The 24,193-nt window shown below is 51.7% G+C and overlaps 2 protein-coding genes across 9 annotated transcripts in view; one reads left to right on the top strand and one right to left on the bottom strand.

Moving 5' to 3' along the window:
• Nucleotides 1-6,792, top strand: part of FEZ1 (fasciculation and elongation protein zeta 1) — a 44,909-nt gene extending 38,117 nt beyond the window's left edge. The window contains exons 8-10 of one of the 4 annotated variants that reach the window (XM_032868845.1): nt 540-615; nt 4,151-4,216; nt 6,438-6,792. In XM_032868845.1, coding sequence (XP_032724736.1) covers nt 540-615; nt 4,151-4,216; nt 6,438-6,454 — 159 coding nt within the window. In that variant the 3' untranslated portion in view covers nt 6,455-6,792. Of the gene's footprint in view, nt 1-539; nt 616-4,150; nt 4,217-4,427; nt 5,325-6,437 lie in introns of those variants that run through there. The other 3 variants (XM_032868846.1, XM_032868844.1, XM_032868843.1) reach the window with 3 other exon arrangements.
• A 9,971-nt stretch (nt 6,793-16,763) lies between these two features.
• Nucleotides 16,764-24,193, bottom strand: part of PKNOX2 (PBX/knotted 1 homeobox 2) — a 254,340-nt gene continuing 246,910 nt past the window's right edge. For all 5 annotated transcript variants that reach the window (XM_032868837.1, XM_032868842.1, XM_032868838.1 and 2 more), the window contains 3 exons: nt 20,714-20,790; nt 19,698-19,876; nt 16,764-18,731 (listed from right to left, as the gene is read on the bottom strand). In XM_032868837.1, the coding sequence (XP_032724728.1) occupies nt 18,505-18,731; nt 19,698-19,876; nt 20,714-20,790 (483 nt within the window). In that variant the 3' untranslated portion in view covers nt 16,764-18,504. The remainder of the gene's footprint in view (nt 18,732-19,697; nt 19,877-20,713; nt 20,791-24,193) is intronic.

Below are 24,193 nucleotides of genomic sequence, written 5' to 3'. Positions count from 1 at the left end.
TCCCCAGGATTCCTAAATATCCAAGAGCTTCTGGTTGTCCGAAGAATGTATTTGATGGACTGGAGGGCTGATATGGGAAAGTCTTACTTTTAGGGTCTTTCCTTCTTTCTTTCTTTCTTTCTTTCTTTCTTTCTTTCTTTCTTTCTTTCTTTCTTTCTTTCTTTCTTTCTTTCTTTCAAGATTTTATTTATTTATTTGACAGAGAGAGAGGAAGGGAAGCAGGCTCCCCGCTGAGCAGAGGGCCCGACGTGGGGCTCCATTCTAGGACCCTGAGATCATGACCTGAGCTGAAGGCAGAGGCTTTAACCCACTGAGCCACCCAGGCGCCCCATTCAGGGACTTTCTCCAGAGACAGGAAGGGGTCCCGAGGCAGGGGTGTGCGGAGCATCATGGGTGTTGCTGTGCCTGTCAACTTCCGTGGAGCACGTCAGGGAGAGACAATCACAGTCCCCGTGCGAATTGTCCACACATCTCACCCTCGGAGGGACCACACTTGTATTTCCAGCCCTGCCTGGCATGTTTGTATGTTTGTCTCGTAGTATCTGAACACGGTCATCCCTTATGAGAAGAAGGCCTTGCCCCCGTCAGTGGAAGATCTTCAGATGCTGACAAACAGTGAGTTCCTCTCATCCTCAGAGAGACGGGTCGCCCACTCCCATCCCTCCCTCCCCATGAGGGGCACGTTAGATGGGTGGGAACGGGCTCCGTGTCCCTGTGTCACTCCCCCTCTGAGCAGGGGCAAAGCTATAGTGCTCTGCAGTGGCACCCAGAGCCGTCTTGTTGTGTTGCTGTTTCCTTGTAAAGGGCAAAGCCTTGCCAGGAAGGAATGAGCTGGTGGAAAAGGTTGGGGGCGGGTGGGGGCTCACCCCACAGTGCTCAAAGCCTTGCCTTCTCCACCTTGTCGGCTCTTGTCTGTTCTCTTGGCAACAGCTTGCTGTTTCTTTGTCCCACCTATGGCCCCACAGCAGGAGGCGTGGTTGATGGGGCTGGCTGCATTTTTTAAGGAGCATCAAGGTTTCTTGGGTGGCAGGAGTGGGGGATAGGAAAGAATAGTTTTCCTTCCAGGAAACGACTGCCTCCTCTCCTCTGCTTTGGCTCTATTGTCAAATATTAACAAACATCCTGAGCGATGGGAGAAACCCGTGTGTGACAAAGAGCCCTCTGTAGGCAAAATCTCTTCATGTACATCAAACGCAACAACCCCCAAAAGGCTGGGGGCTCTTGGTATTAGCCATCAGTGTCAGCCTGATTCTTTTAGGAAGAGAAAAATCCGAGGCTGCGACGGGGTGGCCGGCGCAGTGAATCACAGGAACGTCCATCTCCCTGGCAACCGTGAACTGCGCGGAGTGACAGAGTCACCGGGCCTGTCCAGCCCAGGGCTGCCCTGCCTTTGCCTGGGAGGGAGGGGCTTGAGCATCAGGCTAGCGCAGGGGAGGGCAAGAGGAGCTTCTTCTGTTCTGCGGAGGAAGACAGACACCTGCTGCCCCCCTCTGCCTCCCCCCACCCCGGGCTATAAAGGTGACCGAACATTGCCATTGTTATCAATCTGGGGACCAAAGCAGGCGGTTCTGGTAAACAGAAACCCTGGCTACATCCATGGATACAGCGTCCTTGAGAATCTGGAATTTTCAGTTCGAAGTACCTTGGCATCTTCTTCACTCCTTTTAAACTCCTCTATTTGCATAAATATGCACTAAGACTTTTTTCCAAGGGAGCAGACAGAAACGAACTGACATTTATAGGTGTTTGTGTTTTCACAAGCAGTAAGCATTTGGAAAATAATTTGGACAGATTATGAAGGTTGATATATGTAAAGTACTCAATCATGGTTTTTTTTTTTTTTAAAGGAAGAGCTATAAATTTATTACAGATACCCATTCAGGAATTCAGCGTGAAATCCTTTCATTTTAATTAAGAAACTGTGGGTTTATTTACATGTTTCAGGTCCGTTTAGAAAATTTTAATTGGAGTGTTTCCATCATTTAGAATAGTTTGGAGATACAGAACAGTGAACAAAAGAAAATAAATAATTCATTGTCCCCTCCACTGTGGTTACTATTTTGGTGTTTTCAGCCATAATGTTTTATGTCTTCTCCACATACTTGGGATTATACTGGCTATAAAATTTTCTATCATGATTTTAGTCATATCAGTTAACATTTGGTTAACATTCTTTTTATGGCTCTCTCTTCTATCATGTGTGTACACCGCATTCCAATATTTTATTCTTTTTAAAAGAAAAAACTGCCATCTTTCCTGAATGTGAATTCTGCGGCAGGTTATAAAAGCTTTCTTTTTTTTTTTGGCCAGTCCTTTGGCCATTCCTCTGTGAATGTCTCTTCTTTATTCCTGAACCAAGGGCACAGGCCCCGGACCAGCTCTTGGGACCAGACAACTCCTATACATTTTGGATTTTGGCAATAAACTTAGATGCATATTGGCTGAAAGCAAGGGTTGCATTTTTATAGCTGTCTTCTTTTTTTTTTTAGAATTTTATTTATTTACTTGAGAAAGAGAGAGAGGGAGAGAGCATGCACCACATGGGGAGGGGCAGAAAGAGACGCCCCACTGAGCAGGGAGCTGGAGGTGGGGCTCTATCCCAGCACCCTGGGATTGTGACCTCAGTTGAAGGCCAATGCTTAACCCACTGAGCCACCCAGGCGCCCCCCAGTGCTGTCTTCTTGGAGCGGCATTTGGTGCGCCCATATTCAGTTGTAAAGTACTAGCAGCCTGTTAGGTTGACACGAATACACATCTAAAACTACAGAAGAAATCTTTTAAACCAAGACCTGGAGGGCCCCAGTTTCAAGCTCTTTCTTGCCCTGGGACCTGGCCACTAACTCACGCCGACGTGAAGCGAGGCAGAGGTATCAGGAGAGAGCAGAGCCGTAGAACAGGATGGAGATCCGTCCCCTTTAATGCCGGGGCTGCCTCCTCCTGGTGACCGGTGCCGGCTGACCTTTCTTGCTTTCCCTGCTTGCAGAAAAGCAAAACGTACTCATTGAAGAAGACCAGACCCTGCAGAAATAGGGTATAGAAAGGAACATCCCCTGTCGTCTTGCACCCAGAGATAATCAGTCTTAACAGATTCACGCACATTCTTCCAGACTTTTTCTATGAATATTAGCATTTATTTATTCATTCCCAAGCTAATCCACGATGCCCTGCAGCCTTCTTGCTTCACCGGTAAATATGTCTTGTACCCATGAATCTGTCTCTCGTTTTTCATAGAGGTCTCTAAGACTACATGGGATAGATACACCCTGGCTTCTTTAAAGCCATGTGTGATGCAAAATCCTGCACTCTCTCCTGCCCTCATTTTTTGATATTGTAAACAAAGTCCAACAACATTCTTAAAAGATTTTCTACAAAGCTGACTTCCACAATATGAATTATGAACATGAGAAAGTGGCACCTCGTTTAATAACAGAAAAAACTACTTTCAAAACTTCTATAAGAAAAGCCTTTACGCTTTCATAACTTCCCTCTTGTTTGCCTTGTATGTGTGTAAATCATCAGGAGTCTCAATGAGGAATCTATGAGTTCCTTGAGGGTCCGTAGTCTTTTGCATTTCCACAAATTCTAGCACTGTGGTGGGCATAAAACAGAAAAAAAATCATGTGTTAAAATAAGTTCATTTGTTATTAATAAATAGGAATAATGAGTTATAATCATAATAATCAGAGAAAATTTTCCAATATCTGTTTACATGCATGGAATGTCTTTAAAGAGTTTTGTTGCCGATTCAATGATGGGATGACTGTTATTCTTAACATTTAGATTGCATCTGAAAGCTGATTCTTTTTTTTAATTGCTTTATTTCTTTTCATGCTTATTAAAGAGAGATACTTAGGAAATAATGTGGAGATTATAGATGAGCAAAAAAAAAAAAAGTAAAAGATAAAAGAAAATAAAGTCACCAACAGGCCACTCAGATTTTTGGATGTATTATACTCCATCAGCAGGTGGAGTGCTGATGCTTGACAGAAACTTCTAGATGTTTGCTCCATACTCAGTGATGTCTGGTTTCCTTTCTCACTCTGGGTTGGTTTGATTTCTCACTCTGGGTTGGTGAGTTGTCAGTCTAGAAGTGACCTTTATGCCATGCTGGCATCTTGGCTCATCTCTCTTTCTCTCTCTCCTTCCTTAGTTCTCTTTGCCATGAAGGAGGATAATGAGAAGGTGCCCACTTTGCTAACGGACTACATTTTAAAAGGTGAGAGCAGCCCCACGGGGCCCCCGGAGCAGGGCTTCCTGGGGTTCCCCTCCCCAAGACCTCCCGCTGAAGGCAGGGAACCTGCTATGTTCCTCAGCCTTCCCAGAGCGTCCCGCCAGCCCAGATGGCACTGGGTGCACAGGGTCAGGGTCCTCCAGTGGGCGATTGTGAGGCCTCCCAGGAATGGGGTTTTGTCTTTGCATGTTGCCAGGAGGCCTGAGAAGGGGATTCCTTCTCCCTGGAGGCACCAGAGCAACTCCACATTAGAGCTGCGGAACCAGCATGAGCCTGATTGTGAAAGTTCTGGAGAGTTCAGGCTATTTCATAGGGAAAAAACAGAGCCCGGGGCTACATTTACTGGTCTCAGCTGCTTGAAATCATGCCTAGCTACATCCTTGCCCGACTTTTGTTTCATCTTTTATTAAGGGAGCTGTTAACATCCATAAAAGCCGAGTGACGAGAATAATGAACTCTCATGTACTTATCCTGCTTCAGCGACCATGGATTCGTGGCCTATCTTGTTCACTCACACCCCTACCCAGCTTCTCCCCTCCGTATGGTTTTGAAGCAAATCCAAACCATCAGTTTTCTTAATCTATAAGTATCTCAGTGTACATTTCTAAAACATAAAGACTTTTTTCAAAAACCTAACCATAATATTGTTATCACAACTAGAAAAATAAAAAAAGTCTCAATATCTTTGTCCAATCAGTGCTCACATTTCCCTGTTACATTTTCTCATCTGTTTCTCATCAGGATCCAAGGGGAGCCCATACATTGCAATTGGATAATATCTCTCCTGAGTCTCTTTTTATATATATACAGGTTCCCCTTCCTTTCCTCTCGTTCCTTGAAATTTATTTCTTGGAGAAACCAGGCTATTTGCCCCATAGAATTTCTTTGTTTTGGCTTCTGCTTGTCAGTTGTGTCCCCATGATTTAATTTAACATGTTCTTCCATTTTTCGTATTTCCTGTTGGCTGGCAGAGCCAGAGGCTGGATCAGACTCAGTCTCAAATCTTTTGATAAGCATTACATGATCAGTAGTGCTGAACTTCCATTAAGAGACACATATTCTCCGGTTGTCTTTCTTTCTGTGATGTTAATATCTGTATTAGTCTGCTCAGGCTGCTACAACAAAATAGCACCGGGGGTAGGGGGTGTTGTTGGTGGGGGGGATTACTTCAACAACAGAAATGTGTTTTCTCACAGTTTCAGAGGCTAGAAGTCCATGATCAAGATGCCAGCAGATCCAGTTGCTAGCGAGGGCTCTTTTCTTGGCTTGTAGACAGCCACCTTCTGGCTGTGTCCTCACGTGGCCTGTCCTGTGTGCACGTGAAGGGAGAGAATGAGGGCTCTCTGGTGTCTCCTCTTATAAGGACGATCAGAGCAGAGCGCCATCCTATGACTCATTTACGATCACTTCCTTAGAGGTTCCGTCTCCAAATACAGCCGCATACGGGAGTTTGGCTGGGGGCCCCGGACACTCAGGCCGTAACAGTATCCACTGATGGTCATCCGTTGTCTGGATTCTTGATTTCATTCGGCTTTGTCCACAAGCACATGCGACGCTGGGTACGCTTCCAGTAGGCTTGCGGATCTCGGATAAGAACCTCTGGGTGGTATTGTTTCCATAAGGATCAGAAAGATTAGTCTTAACTTTCTGCAGGAGGACTTCAGGCTAAACATTGGGAAGAACTTCTGCCTCTTAAAGGCTTTCAAAGCCAATTTCTCAAAGGAGGTCTGTGGAAATGGGTTGGGTAAGTCTGGGAGCCCGAGGGCTGGACCCCTTTCTCCACCGCGATCCACGGAAATGTCAGTGAATTCATAAAACTAGTTAACATTTACTGAGCACTTTCTGTTTGCTTCTGAACAACCCTGCGGGGTAGGCAGAGGCACTGTCTGTTGTACACATGGAGAACTGAGCGCGGAGATGTGGAGCCATTTCCCCAAGGTCGTAGAATTAGCACAGGCCGGATCCAGGGCTTGAACTCAGGCAGATAAGCACCAGAGACCAGATCCGCGCACCAGGCGGCCACCTTCCCGTCGTATTTTCCTTCTTCCAGAAGGAAGACATGTGATGGCAGTCATTCCCTGGGTCCCAGGGGGGCGGGAGGCTCTCTGTTCAGGACAGGACTGCCTCTGGGCCGGGGCCCCCCTGGACTGGCAGGTCCTGACTCGCGCTGGGCTTTGACCTCTCTCCTCTCTCCTTCTCTTCGCAGTGCTCTGTCCTACCTAACCTTGCCCTCTGGGGCAGCCTTGCTGCGGAGGTCACGGAGCAAGAGTCATTCCAACCCAGGGACTGCATGACACCACGTAACCTCCGACGTGTATTTAAACGTGTATAGCTTAACCTGGATTAAACATGAGCAAGCGCGCGGGGTCCTTTGCTGTTGGCTTCTAGTCCTAGTGATCATTGGATGCATGACCGAGGGGCAGGGCTGGGAGGCGCCTCTCCGCCCGCGGCGGAGGAAGGCAAGCGCCCTCCCGCTCACTGTGTAGTCTGGCTCCAGCCCTCGAAAACAGCTTACACTCTAAGACTAATTTTGAAATAAACCTTCATTTAATTAATATTCTTCATGGGCTCTGGAGCGTGGTGTGTCAACCCTGGAGAGAAAGGCGGCGGTGGGACTGCCTTGACCTGACGTTCCAGGGCTCACAGCAGATGACCGGGTGTTGAGGGACCCGAGCATGGGCCCTGAGGTGGGGCCCATGGGTACAGTCAGAAGGAGGAGGCCATCCACAGGCCCTCAGGATCTTGCTGCTTGGCAACTTTAAGGGAGACATGCAATGTGTAAGAGGAACTGCTGGTGGGGGGGTTGTCAGACTACAGGGGCCACAGGGACATTAGCAGATAAAAGGGTCTCAAGGAACAGCCCATACCTGCCACTGAGATGGCCACCCCGGCCCTTACCAGCCCCTCCATGGCGACCTGGAGGCTCGGGAGCTGGAGGGAGTCAGCTGTGCTAGACCATCCCAGCTCGGGGGATTGCGACTCTGCCTGAACACCTCCAGTGACCTTGGGGAGTGGTGTCCTGTGGCTGACTGTGCCCTCCCCTGCCCTTTCTGTAGCCCCAGAGGTCCTGCGCCCCAACTCCTGGATGCTGTGCTGGCCTTGGTGGCAGGCAATGTCAGCCTTGATGACTGCCGTCTTCTTACCAGCATGCTGCCTTGATTTTGCCACAACCTGAACTTGGCTTCCATCTTCTGGTTTGAATAACAGTAGCCCCATGAATTCCCACAATGCCGTCTTTTTTCTTCCTTTCTTTCTTTTTTTTTTTTTTTAATTTTATTTATTTATTTGACCAAGAGAGCACAAGCAGGGTGAGGGGCAGAGGCAGAGGGAGAAGCAGATGCCCTGCTGAGCGGGGAGCCTGATGCAGGACTCGATGACAGGACCCTGGGATCATGACCTGAGCCGAAGGCAGATGCTTAACGACTGAGCTCACCCAGGTGCCCCTGCACAGCTCTGTCTTAAAAACCTTTATAGAGCCCTTGCCATGTGCCTGCCACTGACACTATCCCAACGTAACCGAGTCTCACATCAGAGCGAGCCTCCGTGGCAGGAGGCCATAGTGTCGCCCAGGTTTTACGGATGAGGAGACTGGCAAGCAGAGACCGTCAGAAAGGGTGGAGTCAGACTGCCCCTTTCCACTCACCCTTCATATGGCGTTTGCTCTAACCAAACATGCCAAACGGAAAGCCAGACTTTATCATGTGGGCAACCCCACAGAAGGCTGCGGGTCGATGTGGATGACAATGGAAGGCCTCCCTGGTGCCTTGCCTCCCACTTCTTGGGCCCCTGCTTTTCTGGGAGCAGGACCACCGAGCAGGAGCTGTCCTACCTTGGGGTGAGGGGGGGGCCCTCCACCTCCAGGGAAGCTGCCCCTGTGCCTACAGGTCTAACTCAGGCATCCACCTAGAGCAGTATGTCTACACCTGTGGAGGCCTGGCTACTGGGGGGTGGGGCGGGTTCCTGTGTACACCCTCAGGGGCCAACACACTGGCATGAGCCCCAGTGCTTTGGCACAAAGGGATGACTGCAGTTCTGTATTCACTGGCACTGTGGTCAAGGATGCCAGGGGTCATGGTGGGGCAGGGGGAGGGGGGCACCAGGTTATTTGCCGGCTGTGGGGTTTTTCACCCGCCTCAGCAAAAGGGAAGCAGAAAATCCTCCAGAGCTTTCCTTCCTGCCTTGTATTTGTCAGATCTGGGTCAGCCACTCCTTCCCCCCATGCATCCTGTCAGCAGGTGTCTGAGGCAGCAGAGACAAGATAATCAAAGCTGCTGGCAGTTAAAAATAAATCCCAAGTGTCAGGGATGTGCTCCAGCTAGAGGAGGTGAGCGGGGAAAGGTGGGGACAGTGGTCCCTCTCTTCCCGCCTTTTGTCCCCATCAGCAAGCAGTCTTAGTGGGAATGTTCGGTCCCATTGTCATGGTTTTGCACTGTCCTTCCCTCTATCCTCGCTCCTGCTCGGCATGTGGTGTCCAGACCGGCAGCGCTGACAACACGGCGCTGCCCGTGAGAGACAAGCTCTCCAGGCAATGTGTTTGCCTCAAGGTCTGGAGAAGCTTTGCGAGGAGGCTGCGGCTGAGCGCAGGTGCAGTTCCAGGTGCAGTTCCAGGTGCACGCGGTTCCCCGCTCCCAGCATTCACCGCGCCTCGTCCTTCCGGTTGTAGAAGCGCGGAGGCGGCACCCCGAGGTCGGCCGGCCCTTCGGTCTGCGGTTGGCCCTGATGGCCATGCTCAAGTCCATCTCGGTTCCTTCCAGCGAATGGCGCCCCGCGTGGGTTGGGCCAAGGGTCACGTGGCCACGTCCTGGTAAGGACGCTCCGGTCATCGTTTATGTGGGGTCGAAACGCACGGTCCCGCGCACACAAAGCTGTTTTCCAAACGTTCCCTACCCTTGTCTCTCTTTCGGGAGGGACCCGGATGTGACAGCTCAGCCGGGAAAGCTAACGGGAGAGTGTTGTGGCCCCGATGTTTGGGGGATAAACTGGCTTTGAAAAATGAAATAGAGCTTTATCTGTTCCGGATGGTCTGGAGGGTGACTCTGTGTCTGGCTGGTGGCCGGGGAAGACGAGATGTGGATGGTCAGGGAGGAGCCATCCTGCGGGTATCTCAGGAGGAGCCATGAATCCGGTTCTGATGGGCACGCAGGCCTTCCCGGACCGCTCCCAGCACCCGCAGGGCCCTGCCTCCTCCTCGCCCAGACACTGCGGCATTGGGGGTCTCACCCAAGGCCAAGAGCAGGGAGCACCTGGGGTGTCCAGCCTGCCCTGCTGCAGGAGCACAGAATGGGCAGAGGCAGCCCCTGCTTCCCCGGAGGCCAGGAGAGGTGACTCCCACCACAAGCCAGCCTCCGTGATTAGCATGCGTGGAGGGCAGCGTAATTAAATGCTGCTCTTGGAGAAAAGACTTGCGTTCTTGATGGCGCCTGATTATTTATTTCCAGAGAGGATGAGCGGATAGTCGCCAGGCTTTCTGTCTGAGCCTCCGCTTTGCTTTCCCCCTCCCTTCGTGAGGGAGGGGAAGCAGAGGCCACTCTGCTGACCAGAGAGGTGCCTTGGCTTCATATCAATGCCTTCCTTTGAAAAGAACAATGAGCCACCTTAGCCCACAGCCCAGCAGCTCCACACCCCGCCCAAGCCCTCATGCATATTCATCCTGCTTCAAAGAGCACAGCATGGAATATGCAAATTGGCCAGGCAGGAGCCGGTTGGCATTTTGATAATAGCTTTGTCTGAAAAACCCCAGAGACACACGCACATCTAGTTCCTCTCTCTCCCCCTCTTTCTGTCTCTTGCCACTACCCTTGTGTCCCCCTCCTCACTCTCCCTTCCACTCTGCAATCTGTCTGAGAACAGGAAAGTGCATCACACAACTGCAGAAGCCGGTTATCGGGAGAGCGGGGCTCTGGGTGGGAGTCTGGATTCTGGTCTGGACTATTTCCACCACATCCTCTCTCCTCCTCCTCCAACAGTCACGTCGGTGTTTTCCTTCGGGAGGGTTGGTTCCTGACCTCACGCAGCGGTCTCTACCACACGTCCAAGCCTCCAGTGACAGGGCAGTTGGCCTTGCTATTGCCTACTTTATCCCAGTTGGTGGATGGTCAACAGCAGCCTCTTCTCTAGGATGAGCTCTGGGGACCCCTTCTGAAGCACAGCTCCTAGCAAGGTGTGCAGAGGTCCGGTCCCTAACCCCACTCCTTCCCCAGAGGCAGCCGCTTCAAGTGAGAAGCTGCTGGGCTATGGTGTATGCACTTTGCTGGGGGGGGGGGGGAAGTGGGCTAAGGTTTGCATCCCACATCTTTGAATGCTGTGCTTGTGGGGTCCTTAGAGGAGAGGAGCGAAGGCAGGTGCATGGGTGCCGGCACCTCTGAGATTTCAGGGAAGAGGGGTGCATCTGCCATCGACCCTGGAGTCCAGCCCTACTCACGCTGGGGCTTAGGAGACAAATCACCTCATAGGAGGAGCATGGGTTTTGGCATTGGGTTCAAATCCTAGCTCTACTACATATTAGCTTCCTAATTTTTTTTTTAAAGATTTTATTTATTGATTTGACAGAGAGAGATCACAAGTAGACAGAGAGGAAGGCAGAGAGAGAGAGAGAGGGAAGTAGGCTCCCTGCTGAGCAGAGAGCCTGATGCGGGACTCGATCCCAGGACCCTGAGATCATGACCTGAGCCAAAGGCAGCGGCTTAACCCACTGAGCCACCCAGGCGCCCTAGCTTCCTAATTTTTAAAAAAGATTTATGTATTTGAAAGAGAGCAGAAGCGAGAGCTGGGGGAAGGGCAGAGAGAGAGGGAGAGAAGCGGACTCCATGCTGAGCATTTCGCCCAATGTGGGGCTCCATCCCCCCAGCTCAAGATCGTGACTGGAGCCGAAACCCAGAGTCAGATGCTCAACCGACTGCACCACCCCGTGTCCCTGTGTTACTAAATCCCTTTTGAGCAAATAATTTCCCTGAGCCCCCGTTTCCTCATTTTAAAGATGGGAATACTAATACCGGTATTCTGAATACAGTGTCTTGCGTATATGCTAAATACTCAATAAATCATACTTTTTACTAGTAAACTTCGAGGAACAGAGAGAAAGGGCTTGGTGCTGTGGCCTTTCTATTGCTGGGGACCTGATCATGTTTCCTTCCAATCCAGTAGGCACAGAGGACCTGGAAACAAAACAAGACTAGGGAAGGGATGGGCTGTTCCTCTAAAATCAGCCTTCCCCCCCATTCTCAATCCTCACATAAATCCTGCTTTCTGGCCGCCCAAGGAGCACTGGCACCTGCTGATTCCACAGCCTGTGGCCTCCAGGCTCTCCTGGACAGGCAGACAAAGCAAACAGGCAGGAGCTCAATCATTTTCTGATCTCTCAGCAGGTTCATTCAAGGGGAGTGGTGCAGGAGGGAGGCTGAAAAGTCCAATGTATTTCTGCACTTAGCGAAGGGATTCTATTTTCACTGCTAAGGAGACAGGTAGAGCGACAGAAGAGGAAACACACAGACCGCCCCAGACACACAGAAGCCTCACATGCCTTATGATTGAGCCAGATGGGTGGGAACATGAGGACTAGTTCAAGGGGTTCAGGAAAGGCATTGCAGGTCTCCTAAAATGCTGCTTCCACATGTTCACTAAGCCTCAAAGATGACATTTAAGCAGTCTGGAGAGGTTCTGCTTCTTTGGGCTGTCTCCAGAAGGCAGATCTGGGATCCTGGTGAAGGTGGAGGGACTGAGTGCCTCTGGGTAAAATGTAGCCTTTCTGCGTGGGGCTCCCAAAGGCTGGGGGTGGGCGGTAAAGACAGGTGACAACATACGGTGTGCTGTACACGGGCTTTCTATACGGGGTGAGCAGGTTGTGCTTCCTGACTCTCTCCGGTCTAGGAAACGATTTTGTTGCCTCTCGGCTTGGATCACTGCGCTGGACTAACAGCCCTGGGAGGGGCAATGCTCAGAGCATCAGGCATTTTCTGCTCAGGGCACCTGCTCCCTCAGACCCATTTCTCAACTCAGGCCTGGGTGAGGCAGGGGTTCAGAATGACTGGCTCCTGTTCACAATGCAGCCGGCTCCGTCCCAGCCCAGGAGACTCTGGTTTAGCAGAGAACAGAACCTGCGCCTGCAGCCCCAGATGGCTGCCCAGCAATCCTGGGTGCTCCAGGCCCAGAGCTCCCGGGTGGGGCTGTATGGGAGGCAAATATGCCGCTGGCCCTGAGGTGCTGGGAGATTCCAACACGAGAGCCAAGTTAGTCCATCTCCTTCCAAATTGTGACCCCCACGTGGATACAGAGTGAGACCCCATCAGGAGGGCAGCAAGAAGGGTGAAGCCCGCTGGCTGCTGGCAGCCTGGATGGTGATGTCAATCTCAGCTTCTCCAGCAGGGATGGGGGCTGCCCGGAGAGCAGAGCAGTCCCCGCAGGAGAAGCTGCGGACCCACATCATCATCCGCAGGACTAGTTCCACGGACCATCAACTGAGGGGAGCTTAGTGACCATCTCCTCTAACCCTTCAATGTGCAAGCAAGGAAGTTAACTTAGATGGTGCATGTGTGTCTGAGGGGGAACTGTTAGCAGAGTCTTGACCGAATCCTGGAGAACCCAGGGCTTTTCCTCACCTCGCAGAGGAGCATGGGAGGCCCACGGTGGGCGGAGCCAGCCTTAAATGAGTTCCCTGTAATGAAAATTTTGCAATACTATGGGGGAAACCACCACCCTGAAATTCACAAAATAACAGGTGGATGTGAGATATGCACACCTGACGTGAGTTCTCTGAATAATGCTTGGGTGTAATAAGATGAAAAAAAAATCTGAAAATGAAAAGGTATAATGAGATATACACAACTGAAGGGAATTGTCTTAAATGGCTGATTGTAATGAGATGTACATAAATTGTAAGGCTTGTAATGAAATGAAAAAAAAAAATTCTTGCCTGATAATACTGGGTGTAATGTCTACACCTGAAATAAGTCGTCTCACTGTGCTGAGTGTAATGAGATGCACATAATTTTAAAGAGTGTAATGAGATGAAAAATAAATCAAACACTTGTCTTAAAATGAAAGATGTACAAAGATGCACACCTGAAGGGCATTGTCCTAAATGGGTTCGCTTTAATGAGATGCGTTTAATTTGCAAGGGGGCTAAATGAGATTGGCCCGGAGAGAGGCTGAGAAAAATAAAACTATAAGATATGTACACTTGAAAGCGATATAATAAAATCTGCCTCATCTGTGGGATGGAAGTAAAGACGGCAGAGTGGAAAAGCACAGAACATGGTGCGATTCATCAGCATTCTCTCTGCCAGTCCTCCACGATCCCTCTCCTGTGATGCTTTGCAAAGTTGAACTGTCCTCTGTCCCTTGTATGATATCAGGTACCTAGTAGGCACCTGCGAATCCCACTGGCTGAATAATGGGGTTGTAGTCTATATAGCGAAAGGAAGTTAAAGGGAGCAGCTATAAACAAGTAACTTCTAAAAGGCAACAGAGAAAACTACTTTCTTTCTTTTTTTTTTTTTTGAGAGGAGAGGGCGGGCGATGGGGAGAAGAAAGAGGCGGAAGGAGGAAGAGAGAATCTTAAGCAGGTTCCATGCTCAGCATGGAGCGCGTTACAGGGCTGGATCTCATGACCCTGATATCATGACCTGAGCCGAAGTGGAGAGTTTGCCTCTCAGTTAACCAGCTGAGCCACCCAGGCTCCCCAAAAACTACTTTTTGAGAGCAATGTTTCCCAAAGTCCTCATGCATCTTGCCTTGGATTCTGGGAAAAAGTTGGTTAGGGGACTGAATCTGCATGTCTAACATGAAACCCTGGTAGGTTTTATGCCTCAGGGTTAGTGTTTGCCTACAGAGGCCAGGTAGGCAGGTAACAGGAGTGAAGATGTCTGATGCGGGACACAGGCGCACTCGGCAATGAGAGGTAGGAGTATCTTCCCTTCCACAGATAGGTTCTCTTGGATTTTTTTTTCCCCCGAAGGCAGAACCTCTTGGACTGTTTTGTCTTCTCATGCTTGATGGAGCAGGGGGTAGAGAGAAATAGTTTCTTTCTTAAAAGCAAGAATGTAGATATTGGAAATAAAGTTTAAAAAAAAAGGAAAAAAAATAAAAGGGAGTGGGGAGCATAACTAACCCACACACGAACCAAGCAGTGCCAACCTGATAATACCATGGGAGGTGGGACTCAGTGTCCGTGTTTGGGAGACCGCATGCCTAGGCAATGTCTTGATAGCCTGGAGAGCGAGTCCAAAGGGGTAGCAATGATTTGCTCCTGCCCTGCTGTGGCTGTGTGGTAATATAGGTCCCAAGTTGCAATTCTGTAGCTTTTAAATGTTGGTACAAAAAGTTTTAGAAACAATATTGGTCCAAACAAAACATGCCTGGGAGCTGAATTTGGCTCGATCGCCACACTGGACCCCAGAATCTTGTTTGCAACTTTGAACGATCAAGTTTGAGCTCACTGTCCCAGGATGAGGTCAGATTTTAACCATTAGGGGGATGTTACCAGCACACACTCTCAGTGTTCTACTAGGATGTGTGAACTCTCTGAAGACAAGAACTTTGTCTTTGCTGATCACAGTTGCAGCCTCTGTATTGGAAGTTGCCTGAGACAGAGTCCGTGCTCAGCAAATACACTTCAGATGAATGAGTGAGTGTCACCAAGCCATTGCCCTCATCTGGCCGTGTTCAAGGCAGCAGAGGAGTCTCTTGGTTGAGGCAGTGTAGCTCTGGCCATTGGCTCCCAGGAGCAGGAACCTTCCAACATGAAAGGTCTGCCGTGCTGGGATAGGGGTTGGTGCCAGAAGTCGTCTGGTGCGGTTTCCAGGGTCCCGACATCAGCACTCAGCCTCATACTGCAGTGTCCCTTTTCTGTTACTTCTTCGGGGATTGTGGCATTGTGACACATCTTCTCCCTGGGTTGGATAGGGCTTGGTCATGCGCGGAGAGAGAGGTGGCTGCCTCTTTTATAACACCACCAGCCGCATCTCAAATGATTTGGGAAACCCCTTTTCCATTGGTTGCATGGTTGGAAAGCTGGCAGAACGACTGAGGAAGGGGTGGGGGAGGCTGGGGCAGGCTACTCTGTAGTTTCATAGAATAGTGTTACGTACAATGTGTTCTGTGGAATACCAGTAAAATTGGAATAGATATTACTTGGGGGAAAAAAGGCAAATAAATCTGGAGAACAGGATAAACAAACAGGTTTCTTCCTGCAGGACTCCTCAGAGCCTTTATTATACTAATGTGCCTTATGAAACTCCACCAGCAAAATAGAATATGCACTTCATCCTAGATTAATTTGGCCATGGGTTTTTTTTTTTCTTTTTTAAATGGCATGTCTTTTTAACAGCATCTTCCTTGGAAAACACTTCTTTGAAAGCCTGCTGGTTTCCCGGCTCTGGGAAGTGGGGCTCTACTATATCACAGGTCTTGAGACTTTCTCCCTGCCTCCAGGGACTCCAGAGACTGCTTGCAGTCTCTCCGGGTAGGACCGGAGGTTTGGGCTCTCTGACAGTGGTGACCTAGGCATCAGGCATCAGGGCTGTGTGCAGGCCCATTTTGCCCACGTGAGCACTCCCTTCCCAGCCTTCAGCCTGGCTGGAGAGTGTCCACATGTAAGTGCGACTCCCCAGGCTTCGTGAATGTGAGCAAGGAACACCCCCTCCTGCTCCAAAACCGATGCCCTGGACAATTCTGGGCTGAAATTAACGAGAAAGGTTGTACCTAAATTTCCACTCCCCCCCCCCCCCCCCCCCCCCCCAGGAATACAGTGCTGAGCCCTGGGGTTCGGAGGGCAGGCTCATCTCTGGACACAGCTCTAGATTAAAAGCGGCAGTCAGGACCTCCTCTCCTTCCTGATTCCTGGGCCCTGGGTGGACATAGGAGGGCTGGGGGAGGGGCGACGGTGCCACCAGTTTTGAGGATGAAAACCCTTGGGGCCTAGGATGCAGCCTGGAGAAGCAAAGGCCTCTGAGGGAGGTAGAGTATGGTGCCGTAGGGGACCACATTCTGAGCGTGCCGCTGCTATGGGGGAGAATTGCCAGGAGAGGGCAGTGCAGTGTCCTCCGGGCTCCTCTCCTTAATCTCTTTGTCTTTGAGCCAGACACGTATGCAGTGTGTGTGCCAAACGTGGCTGTCTTCCTGCCCAGACAGGTAAACTGAGGTCACTCAGAGAGCCTTCTACTTTGTTGCCTTCCATGGGTAGTCAGTTCAACAAGGGGTAGGCTGAGGCCTCCCAATTTTCTCCGGTCCAAGGTCCCACTGACCACTAACCACGGAAAAAGAATTGAGCACCAGAATGATGGTAGGTAATAAGATTTACTGAAAACTTCTCGGCCACATTCAGTACTGGTTTGGTGGATACATCAGAAGGAGGTTGCATAACATTAGGCAGGTGGAGGGGCTGGGAAGAGGATGTGTGGGCATGTGTGCAGGTGTGCCTGTGCTGGGTGGGTTGCTGTTCGAAGTGGTAGGAGAAAGAGTGAGTGTGTGTGTGTGTGTGTGTGTATGTGTGTGTGTGTGTGAGAGAGAGAGAGAGAGAGAAATAGAACAAGAAAAATGAACCAGAAAAGGAAATGTATTTTATCCCACTGCACATTGCAAAAGTCTCACACCAAAAAAGCTAGACTTTCCTCTACTTATGGCATCAAAAGGGAGTAAAAAATGATTGGATCACCCAGATTATAAATAAGGTTATTTGTTTCTCAAAAATCCCTATTAAAACATTAAATATCAGCTCTTTTGGGGGAGAAATACATTCATTTCAGGGAGACCTCAGGAGAGCGACCATCCTTTTGCTCCACCCCAACCAGGTGGGGGAGGGGAAGCCCCAGAAAGCCCTGAGGGTCCCCTCAGCTTGAGCCAGGTGGCCACTTGCATCCTGCCACTGAAGGAGATGGCCAATACACGATTTACAAATGAAACTGCAAGTCCATTAAATTAAATCCAATGGAAAACACACGTGTGAGCAGTCCTGTCATTCACAGCCAAGGGGTGGGAGGGGAGGAGGGGTGCCAATCATGGGGGCCTGGAAGTTGGGGTAGGAGGGTGGGAGTCAGGGCAGGTGGTGGCAAACCTCCTCCTGAGGGAGCCCCAGTTCCTCCAGTGCTGTGTGTCATGGTGGGGTGGGGGGAGATCATCAAGGGGTGTGGGGGAGGGGCACCACTTGGCTCTGGGGCACCATTTCTCTGGGCCCTTGCCCACACTTTGGATGCTGATGGGAAGAGGGATGTAGCACCTTCTCCAACCCCTGGCTTCCCATTGGACTGGATGCTTCTTTCCAATGTTTCTTCTGCCTTCTCTGAAGGATAGAATGAAGAGAGAATGGGGGCTGCTCTGCCAGCCCAGGAGCAGGGGGACAGCCATGGGGGGCTGAGGGCCGGGACATCTGAGGAGCTCCATTTGAGGGCTGGAACATCTGGGATAAGACACCATTGTCCTGTTGCTACAGGAGCTGAGTTCTGTGACCACCTAGGGATGGCTGTGGTCCCCAAAGTCACCTTGATATGGCTCCTAGCTCAGGTTCTGCCATCTCCTTGGGTCCTGGAACCGACCCAGGGGAAGGGATTCCTCTTAACACCCTACAATCCGAGCCTTGCCAGATTACCATTCCTTTCCAGGAGAGAGAGAGAGAGAGAGAAGGTGGCTGTGGGGGCTCCTGCCCTCTCTTCCAAGTCCATGGTTGCTCGTGCCTGAGACAGGTCCTTGGAAGAATGAGCGAGAACCCTCGGGGGCCTGGGTCCCACTCCAATCTGCAAGAGGTGATGCCTCAGGGCCTCCCCCTCTGCTACAGCCACTGGTGATGAATCTGGGCTCTTGCCCTTGAATGTCTGTCGAGGAGCTGAGAACCTCATGGGGGTGGAACCCAGACCCCCTTGACTCTCCCTTTCCTCCTGACTCTGTCCCTGGTGAGGCTCACTCTGAACAGCACCGCTCCGCCTCACAGCGCAGGGCTTGTAAACATCCCAAGTCCTTCAGTTTGGGCAGGGGCATGGGTGCCATCTGTCTTCAGGGATTCGTGAGTCCAGCTCTCACTCCTGCCTTTCCGCGTAGGCTGCGTGGCCGGCCCCGCAAACGGAGTCCTCTGCAGGTCTAGGGAAGTGGGGCGGGGGCGCTCACGGAAGCCTGGGAGTTGGGAAGGAGCGGGGGTCTCCTCAGCATTTCTTCAAGCTACTGATTTGGGGAAGCTAGGGCCCAACTTCCTTGGCGCTGCCTGCCCATGCCCCCCCCCCCCCCCACCCTGGAGCCCTCCTGACGACACTCCTGTCCTGCTCGGTGACCAGTGCCATCTGGGCTGCCAACTATTCCAGGGAGTCACTGTGTTCCAAGCCCAGGTCGCTGACATTTGTTGTCTGAAGCTCGTCGGCCTCCTCCTCCAGCTCCTCTTCCTCCTCCTCTTCCATCTCATCCTCGTCCTCCTCTTCTGTCCCATCCAATGAGTCGTCATGTGCGGCCATCATGGCCTGCTGCATGGCCATGGTGGCATTGTCTGAGGACAGGGACTGCAGGTTGTCCAAGCTGATGGAACCTACGCAAGAGAAGAAGGCAAGAGTCAGGCTCGGGAACCTCGGTGTTGGGTAGAGTGGGGGGGACTGGCTCATGGAGTGGTCGACAGTTCCCAGGTGTTAAGTCGCCCAATCCACACGTTTGTCAGCCCCTCCTGGCTCCTTCCCAAGAAGTGGTGCTCCGAGTTACCACCCCCGGGCAGCGTCTATGGACGTTACATACTTGGACTTTCCAACAATTCTGTAGGGTGGGAGTTACCGTCCCTATTCTACAGAGGAAGAAACTGAGTCTCAGATGGTTAAGGCATCAGCTCAAGGTGACAGTCAGGCCTGATGGAGTTGGGATTCTCCCCTTGGTACGTGTAGCTCAGAATCTGCTAGAGCGGACACGGCAACTGCCCAGCACGGAGACCCCGAACGCAGCCGCAGAGATGCACGGGGAGGTGTGTACGTGCACACGCACACCTCCACCTCCCACACACAGCTGTCTTCACGTGCCAAGCTATAAAATGTCTGGCTCGGTGAATTATTCATTGTGCACCAGGCGACCGGCAATTAGGAAAGTGTATGCGGAGGGTGTGATGGAGAAGCTGGGAAAACAAAGCTCTTCCTGGCCTCCGTTCACAAGCCAGCTGCCTGCTTCGGTATTTATAGATGGCCCCGGCTCTGGGGGAGCTGGGCAGACTCTCACGGGCGCGCCGGGACTGCGGGTGGGTGTGGGAGTGAGGAGGGGGCTCTGCTGAGCAGTCACGGACTCAGATGACCACGGACTCCCACTCGTCTTTGTGAGGTTGCTTTTTGGTTGTGAAAATATATGCAAAAGCATCCCCTTCAGGCCCGCGCACATCCTTGGAAGGAGAACACGGGTGTGACCGAGCTGCCACTGCCACATAGGCAGGTGGCTGCTCAGCCCTGGCGTCTTCGTGGAGCCCGTCCAGGAGGTCCGCCCACCAGCACCAGGCCACGGTTCCCCCGCCCCCGGTTCTTACCATCCGGGTTCGTCCCCGGGGCGCCGCCCTGCTGTTGCAGCACACCCGCAGCAATGGAGTTGGGCCAGAATCTTTGGGTGGGCCGGTGCTGCGACTTGATCTTCTTGGCTTTAGGGGCAGGGTCTGGGTTGCTGGCATCAAGCATGGGCTGCAGGATGCGCCTCCGGGCGTTGATGAACCTGCCCAGGGGTAAAGGTAGGGACCTAGTTAGTATCCCCCTCGGGTTGTGGGGTGTGTGCACATGTGCAGGGAGTGAGAGCTGCTTCCAGACTCTCAGCAGCTGATCCACTGTACAGAACAGACTGGGGGCTCGTCTAGGGTGTGAAAGCCCAGCTGGGAGAAGAGCCCTGGGCACTGCAGGGCTCAGGGAATCTCCTGGAGCTTGGTTACCACAACGCAGCAGGGGAGGGACGCATGAGGAGGGTCAGAAATCTCTACTCAGGACTCATCAGGATTGAACAGAGGAAGCAGGGGTCCCCTAAGAAGCACTGAACTCTGACTTCACTCCAGGGCCCAGGGCTCAGATCAGGGGCCCCAAATCTTGGGTCTACCCTCACCCAACCAGACCTTGCTCTCTCAGATTTCTGTGACAGCTCAGACACACAGAAGGGGAAAACATGCCTGTGAAATCAGAAGACGCAACTCTCCCTCCTCCTTCCCACCTAGGCTTTGCAGAACATTGTAGTTCTTCAGTTCACGGAGGTGGTGGGTAGACTAGATGACCACCGGGCGCTCCTCCAGACCTTGGCTGTCTGCATTCCCGTGTGTGTCTGCCCTGCAGGTGGGGCCAGGCTTTCCATTCAGCCGGAAGCTTCCAGAGATGTTCCTGACACAATCTCCCAGCAGAGGGCGCTAAGAAGCTGCAGATGAAGCTCTAGGAGGTTGGGTTGATTCTAGCTTTCTGCTTCTAGCCCAAAGGGGAAGACTGCTGTGCTGTGGTAGAGCGGCTGGGCTAGGCTATCTCTTTCCCCTGCCGGCCCTCGGATCTGAGAGCCTTTGCGCGGGTGATAACTCACCAGTTATTTACTTGCAAGAGGGTGAGGTTTGTCTGGGCCGCAATCTGCCTCTTCTCATCCTCCGTGGGGTAGGGATGCTGAAATGAGAGGTGCAGGGCTAATGCAGGGTGGGCACATGGTGGCCTGGTCCCCCTGGAGACCATGTCTACATCACAGGCGCTATCCTGACCCAGGCAGCCCAGGGGTTTAGGAGCCCAAATCGGGGAAAGTACAATGTTTGTTTCCCAAAAGTAATGGAATGAGGGTCTGGGGGAGGCTGTCCCATGTCTGTGGCTCCACAGTCAGGAACACTGGCCGCCCCCCTCAAGACGGGGGACAACATGGGCTTCCCAAGATCAGTAGAGCTCAATATTGATAGCTTTCAACGCACTTTCACGTCCTGACTTTGTCCTCACAGCCAATCCCCAGCAGGCAGGTCAAGCTTCGTTAGTATTAGGTTGACAATGGCCCCAAAAGCCTACAGGACTATCAGAAGGTGGTACATGGGGGTATCTGAACCAATTCAATTTAAATGGACTGAAATTTACTGAATATCTACTCTGTGCCCAGATTTATGCTGGCATCCCAGGAGACCGAAGATGAATAGAACAGTAACTATTAGTTGTAGAATCCTCGGCAACCTAGGAAAGGTTGTCATGCACTTAATTTCATTTAACAAAGCACATTGCTCACATTTGATAAGGTAGGCAGGTTAAATATTGTTATTCCCACTTTACAGCTGAAGAAACCGAGTAACTTCTCTGGTGTTCCCCCAGGGGCTGGCTCCAGCTTGGAACTCCGTTCTTGTCGTTTGTAAGACTGAGTCCATGTCTTTGCAGGGGTGAGGGAGGAAGGGGTGTCCCAGGGCACTTCGGTCCCTGCACTGATGACAGCCTTGTCTCCTGCTCTTAGACTGTGCTTCATGAGGGCAGAGACCATGTCTTATTAATTCGTCTTATTAATGTATCCCCAGTGCCTTCCACATGCAAATGACATGCAAATGACTCCTGAGTGAAAGAAAGCAGAAACAAAGCAAAGGTTGGGTAGTTTGGGTAATGGGCTCTAGAGAAGGTTAGAAGGAGAAATGGGTTGGCCAGAGTGTGGGGAAGGTTGCACAGGTCACATCAAGAATGGGAAAGTTTTGGGTGGTGGTGGAATAGGGGTCCTTTTGGGTCCCACTGGGTGGTGAGCTGCATGGTAACTGGGTCTCTGCGTCTTTGTTTCTTCTCCAGGTCCCTGCACCCACACCTCGCACCCAGCAGGCATGTGGTGAAGAAGTGATGAGGCTCAGAGCGGGTGGGAGCCTTGCCCTGAAGCCAGGGGAGGTCTGTAGACTCCTAGGGCAGAGGGCTAAGCTGTCCAGCCTCCTCTAGCCAGGGATATTCCTCGTTACTGAGGTGGCATTAGAAAGAGCTGCTTGGGCTTTCCAAAGTCCCAGAGACTGGGACTCAGATTCTGGCTTGGTCACGTCATGCTGTGAGGTCTCAGGCATGTCCCTTAGGCCTACATCATAAAGTCGCCCTAGTGATGAAATGAAATTGTGCTCATAACGTGCTCACGAGGAGATGGCTCTTCATGCTATTATTATGGGATGATGTGGGCAAGGTGCTTCAGGCTAAGGAACGAGCATGAGAGCGACAGCCTTGGCAGTGCTCTCATTATCAGCGACAAAGGCAAGCAACCCCTGCAGCTGGCCCCAGCACCCCCTGACCAAAGCGGTTAGGATCATGTGTTGTTCTAATCCACACCTCTGACCCTGACCACCATGCCAGGGCAGCTGGGCCTTGTGATTCATACATTAAGATTCTAACAAGCAGGAAAACACATCAATGTCAGGGGAGCCAATTTCTTCCTAACTGGAAAGGAACAGGAGGCTGGGGGGCGGGATCGTAGGCCCCAAGGGGCAGAGGAGCAGGGGCTATCCACTTCTGACACCTTCTGGGGAAGAGGTGGGGCCCAAGCCCTGTTTTCTGGCTCCATGGAGTTCCAATTTCCCTAGCTGTGAGGAGCCAGACAGCCCCCCTGTCTATGGCCACTTGGTCCGTGAACACAGCAAAAATATGGCAACCATCTGGCCTTCCCGGGCTGCACTGGGCCCTTTCGTGCCTTCTTATCCTCGCATCTGTCATTCCCTCCACTGCAATGCTCTTTCCCCCACTTTTCCACTGTGTGTGTCTCTGAGCTTCTGGGAAGACCTGCCACAGATCAAATCCTCTGTGAGCCATTTCCCAAGTTCTGGGGCAGAGTCCGTCACGGCTGTGTTTGAATAACAGCATTCAGCCCGCTCTATGGTAAGAGGTCTCCCCACAAGACTGGGGAGTTGCTCTCAGGTGGGAACCTGGTCTTAGCAGACATGGGATCTCCAGTGTCCAGCCCAGGCAGAGTAGATGGTCGGTGTGTTGGGTATGGACCACGCGAGGGAACCGACACAGGCAGGAGACGGTCGCCTTATTTCCCGAGCAGAGCGCATGGCTCATCAGCTGACAGGGAGGGGAAGCTGCTGCCTCCTGGCTGCTGGCAGGTGGAAGATTCGTGGCTGTGACAGCTCACAGCTTAGGGAGAAGGCTGCAGACAAAGGGGAAGAAACCCCCTTTAATGGGCAGTGTGTCTGTTCCCTTGGGTGGTAGGAAAGGGTGGGCCGACCGGTCAGGGAGGACTTCCTGAGTGAGGTGGTACTTCAGCTGGCCTTTGAAGAATGGCCAGGCCGTCCCAGCAAAGGTGGGGATGGGCCTTCTAGGTAGGAGCCTTGTGCCAAGACTTACACTGAAGCCAGCCAGACCACGTCTCTTCCACTCTTAAAGACCTCCAGGGAAGGAAGTCTCTCCCATGGAGGGATCATGTGTGCTCTAAGGAGGCTCCTGGTACAGCCCTTCCTTCTGAGTGGAGGGTACAAATTCAGAGGTTAACGTGCCCCCACTGGATGGAGAATGTGGGAGGTGGGGTCGGGGAAGGCAGCTGGCTGTCCTCTTATGGAGAGAGTTAGAAGCTCTTCTCCTCCCACCGCCAAAACGCCACCACCCATCCCAATCTGCATCTTAGGAGGCACGTGGTGGAGGCTGTGGGGGCGAGTGGCAGCTTTGGCCCGGCTCTGGGGACAGGTGTGTTGGCCAGAACATTCCTGGCACCACATCTGAGTGCTCCTAGGAGCAGTCGAGCTTGTACACGCCTCAGACCAGATGATTCCTGAGGACAGAGTCAAAATAGTCTTGGCCCCTGGACAGACCTCGATTTGGTTAGTGCTCCTTTTAGCACAGTTGGAAAGACTCAGGGCCAAGGACGGGAGGAGGAATCAAGTGAGATCACGGTAAGCCATGAGGCCATAGTAGCCACTCTCTGGCCACTATTTGGAAGAGCTCCTCTGGAGTCAGGAGGGAAGCAGGCAGCTGCTCTCTGGAAGGAGATAATCCTTCCAGAACAAGAGATATAGAATGAACCAGAAAATGACAGATCCTTCTCAGGGCGGGCTTGGAGCCTTATGTAACTATGCAGAACTGCCTGGTG

The sequence above is a fragment of the Lontra canadensis genome, unplaced genomic scaffold, assembly GCF_010015895.1.
Source record: "Lontra canadensis isolate GAN:19392208 unplaced genomic scaffold, GSC_riverotter_1.0 scaffold36, whole genome shotgun sequence".
Lineage (NCBI taxonomy): Eukaryota > Metazoa > Chordata > Mammalia > Carnivora > Mustelidae > Lontra > Lontra canadensis.
Note: the sequence above shows the minus strand (reverse complement) of the source record. Positions and strands in the feature narration are given on the sequence as shown.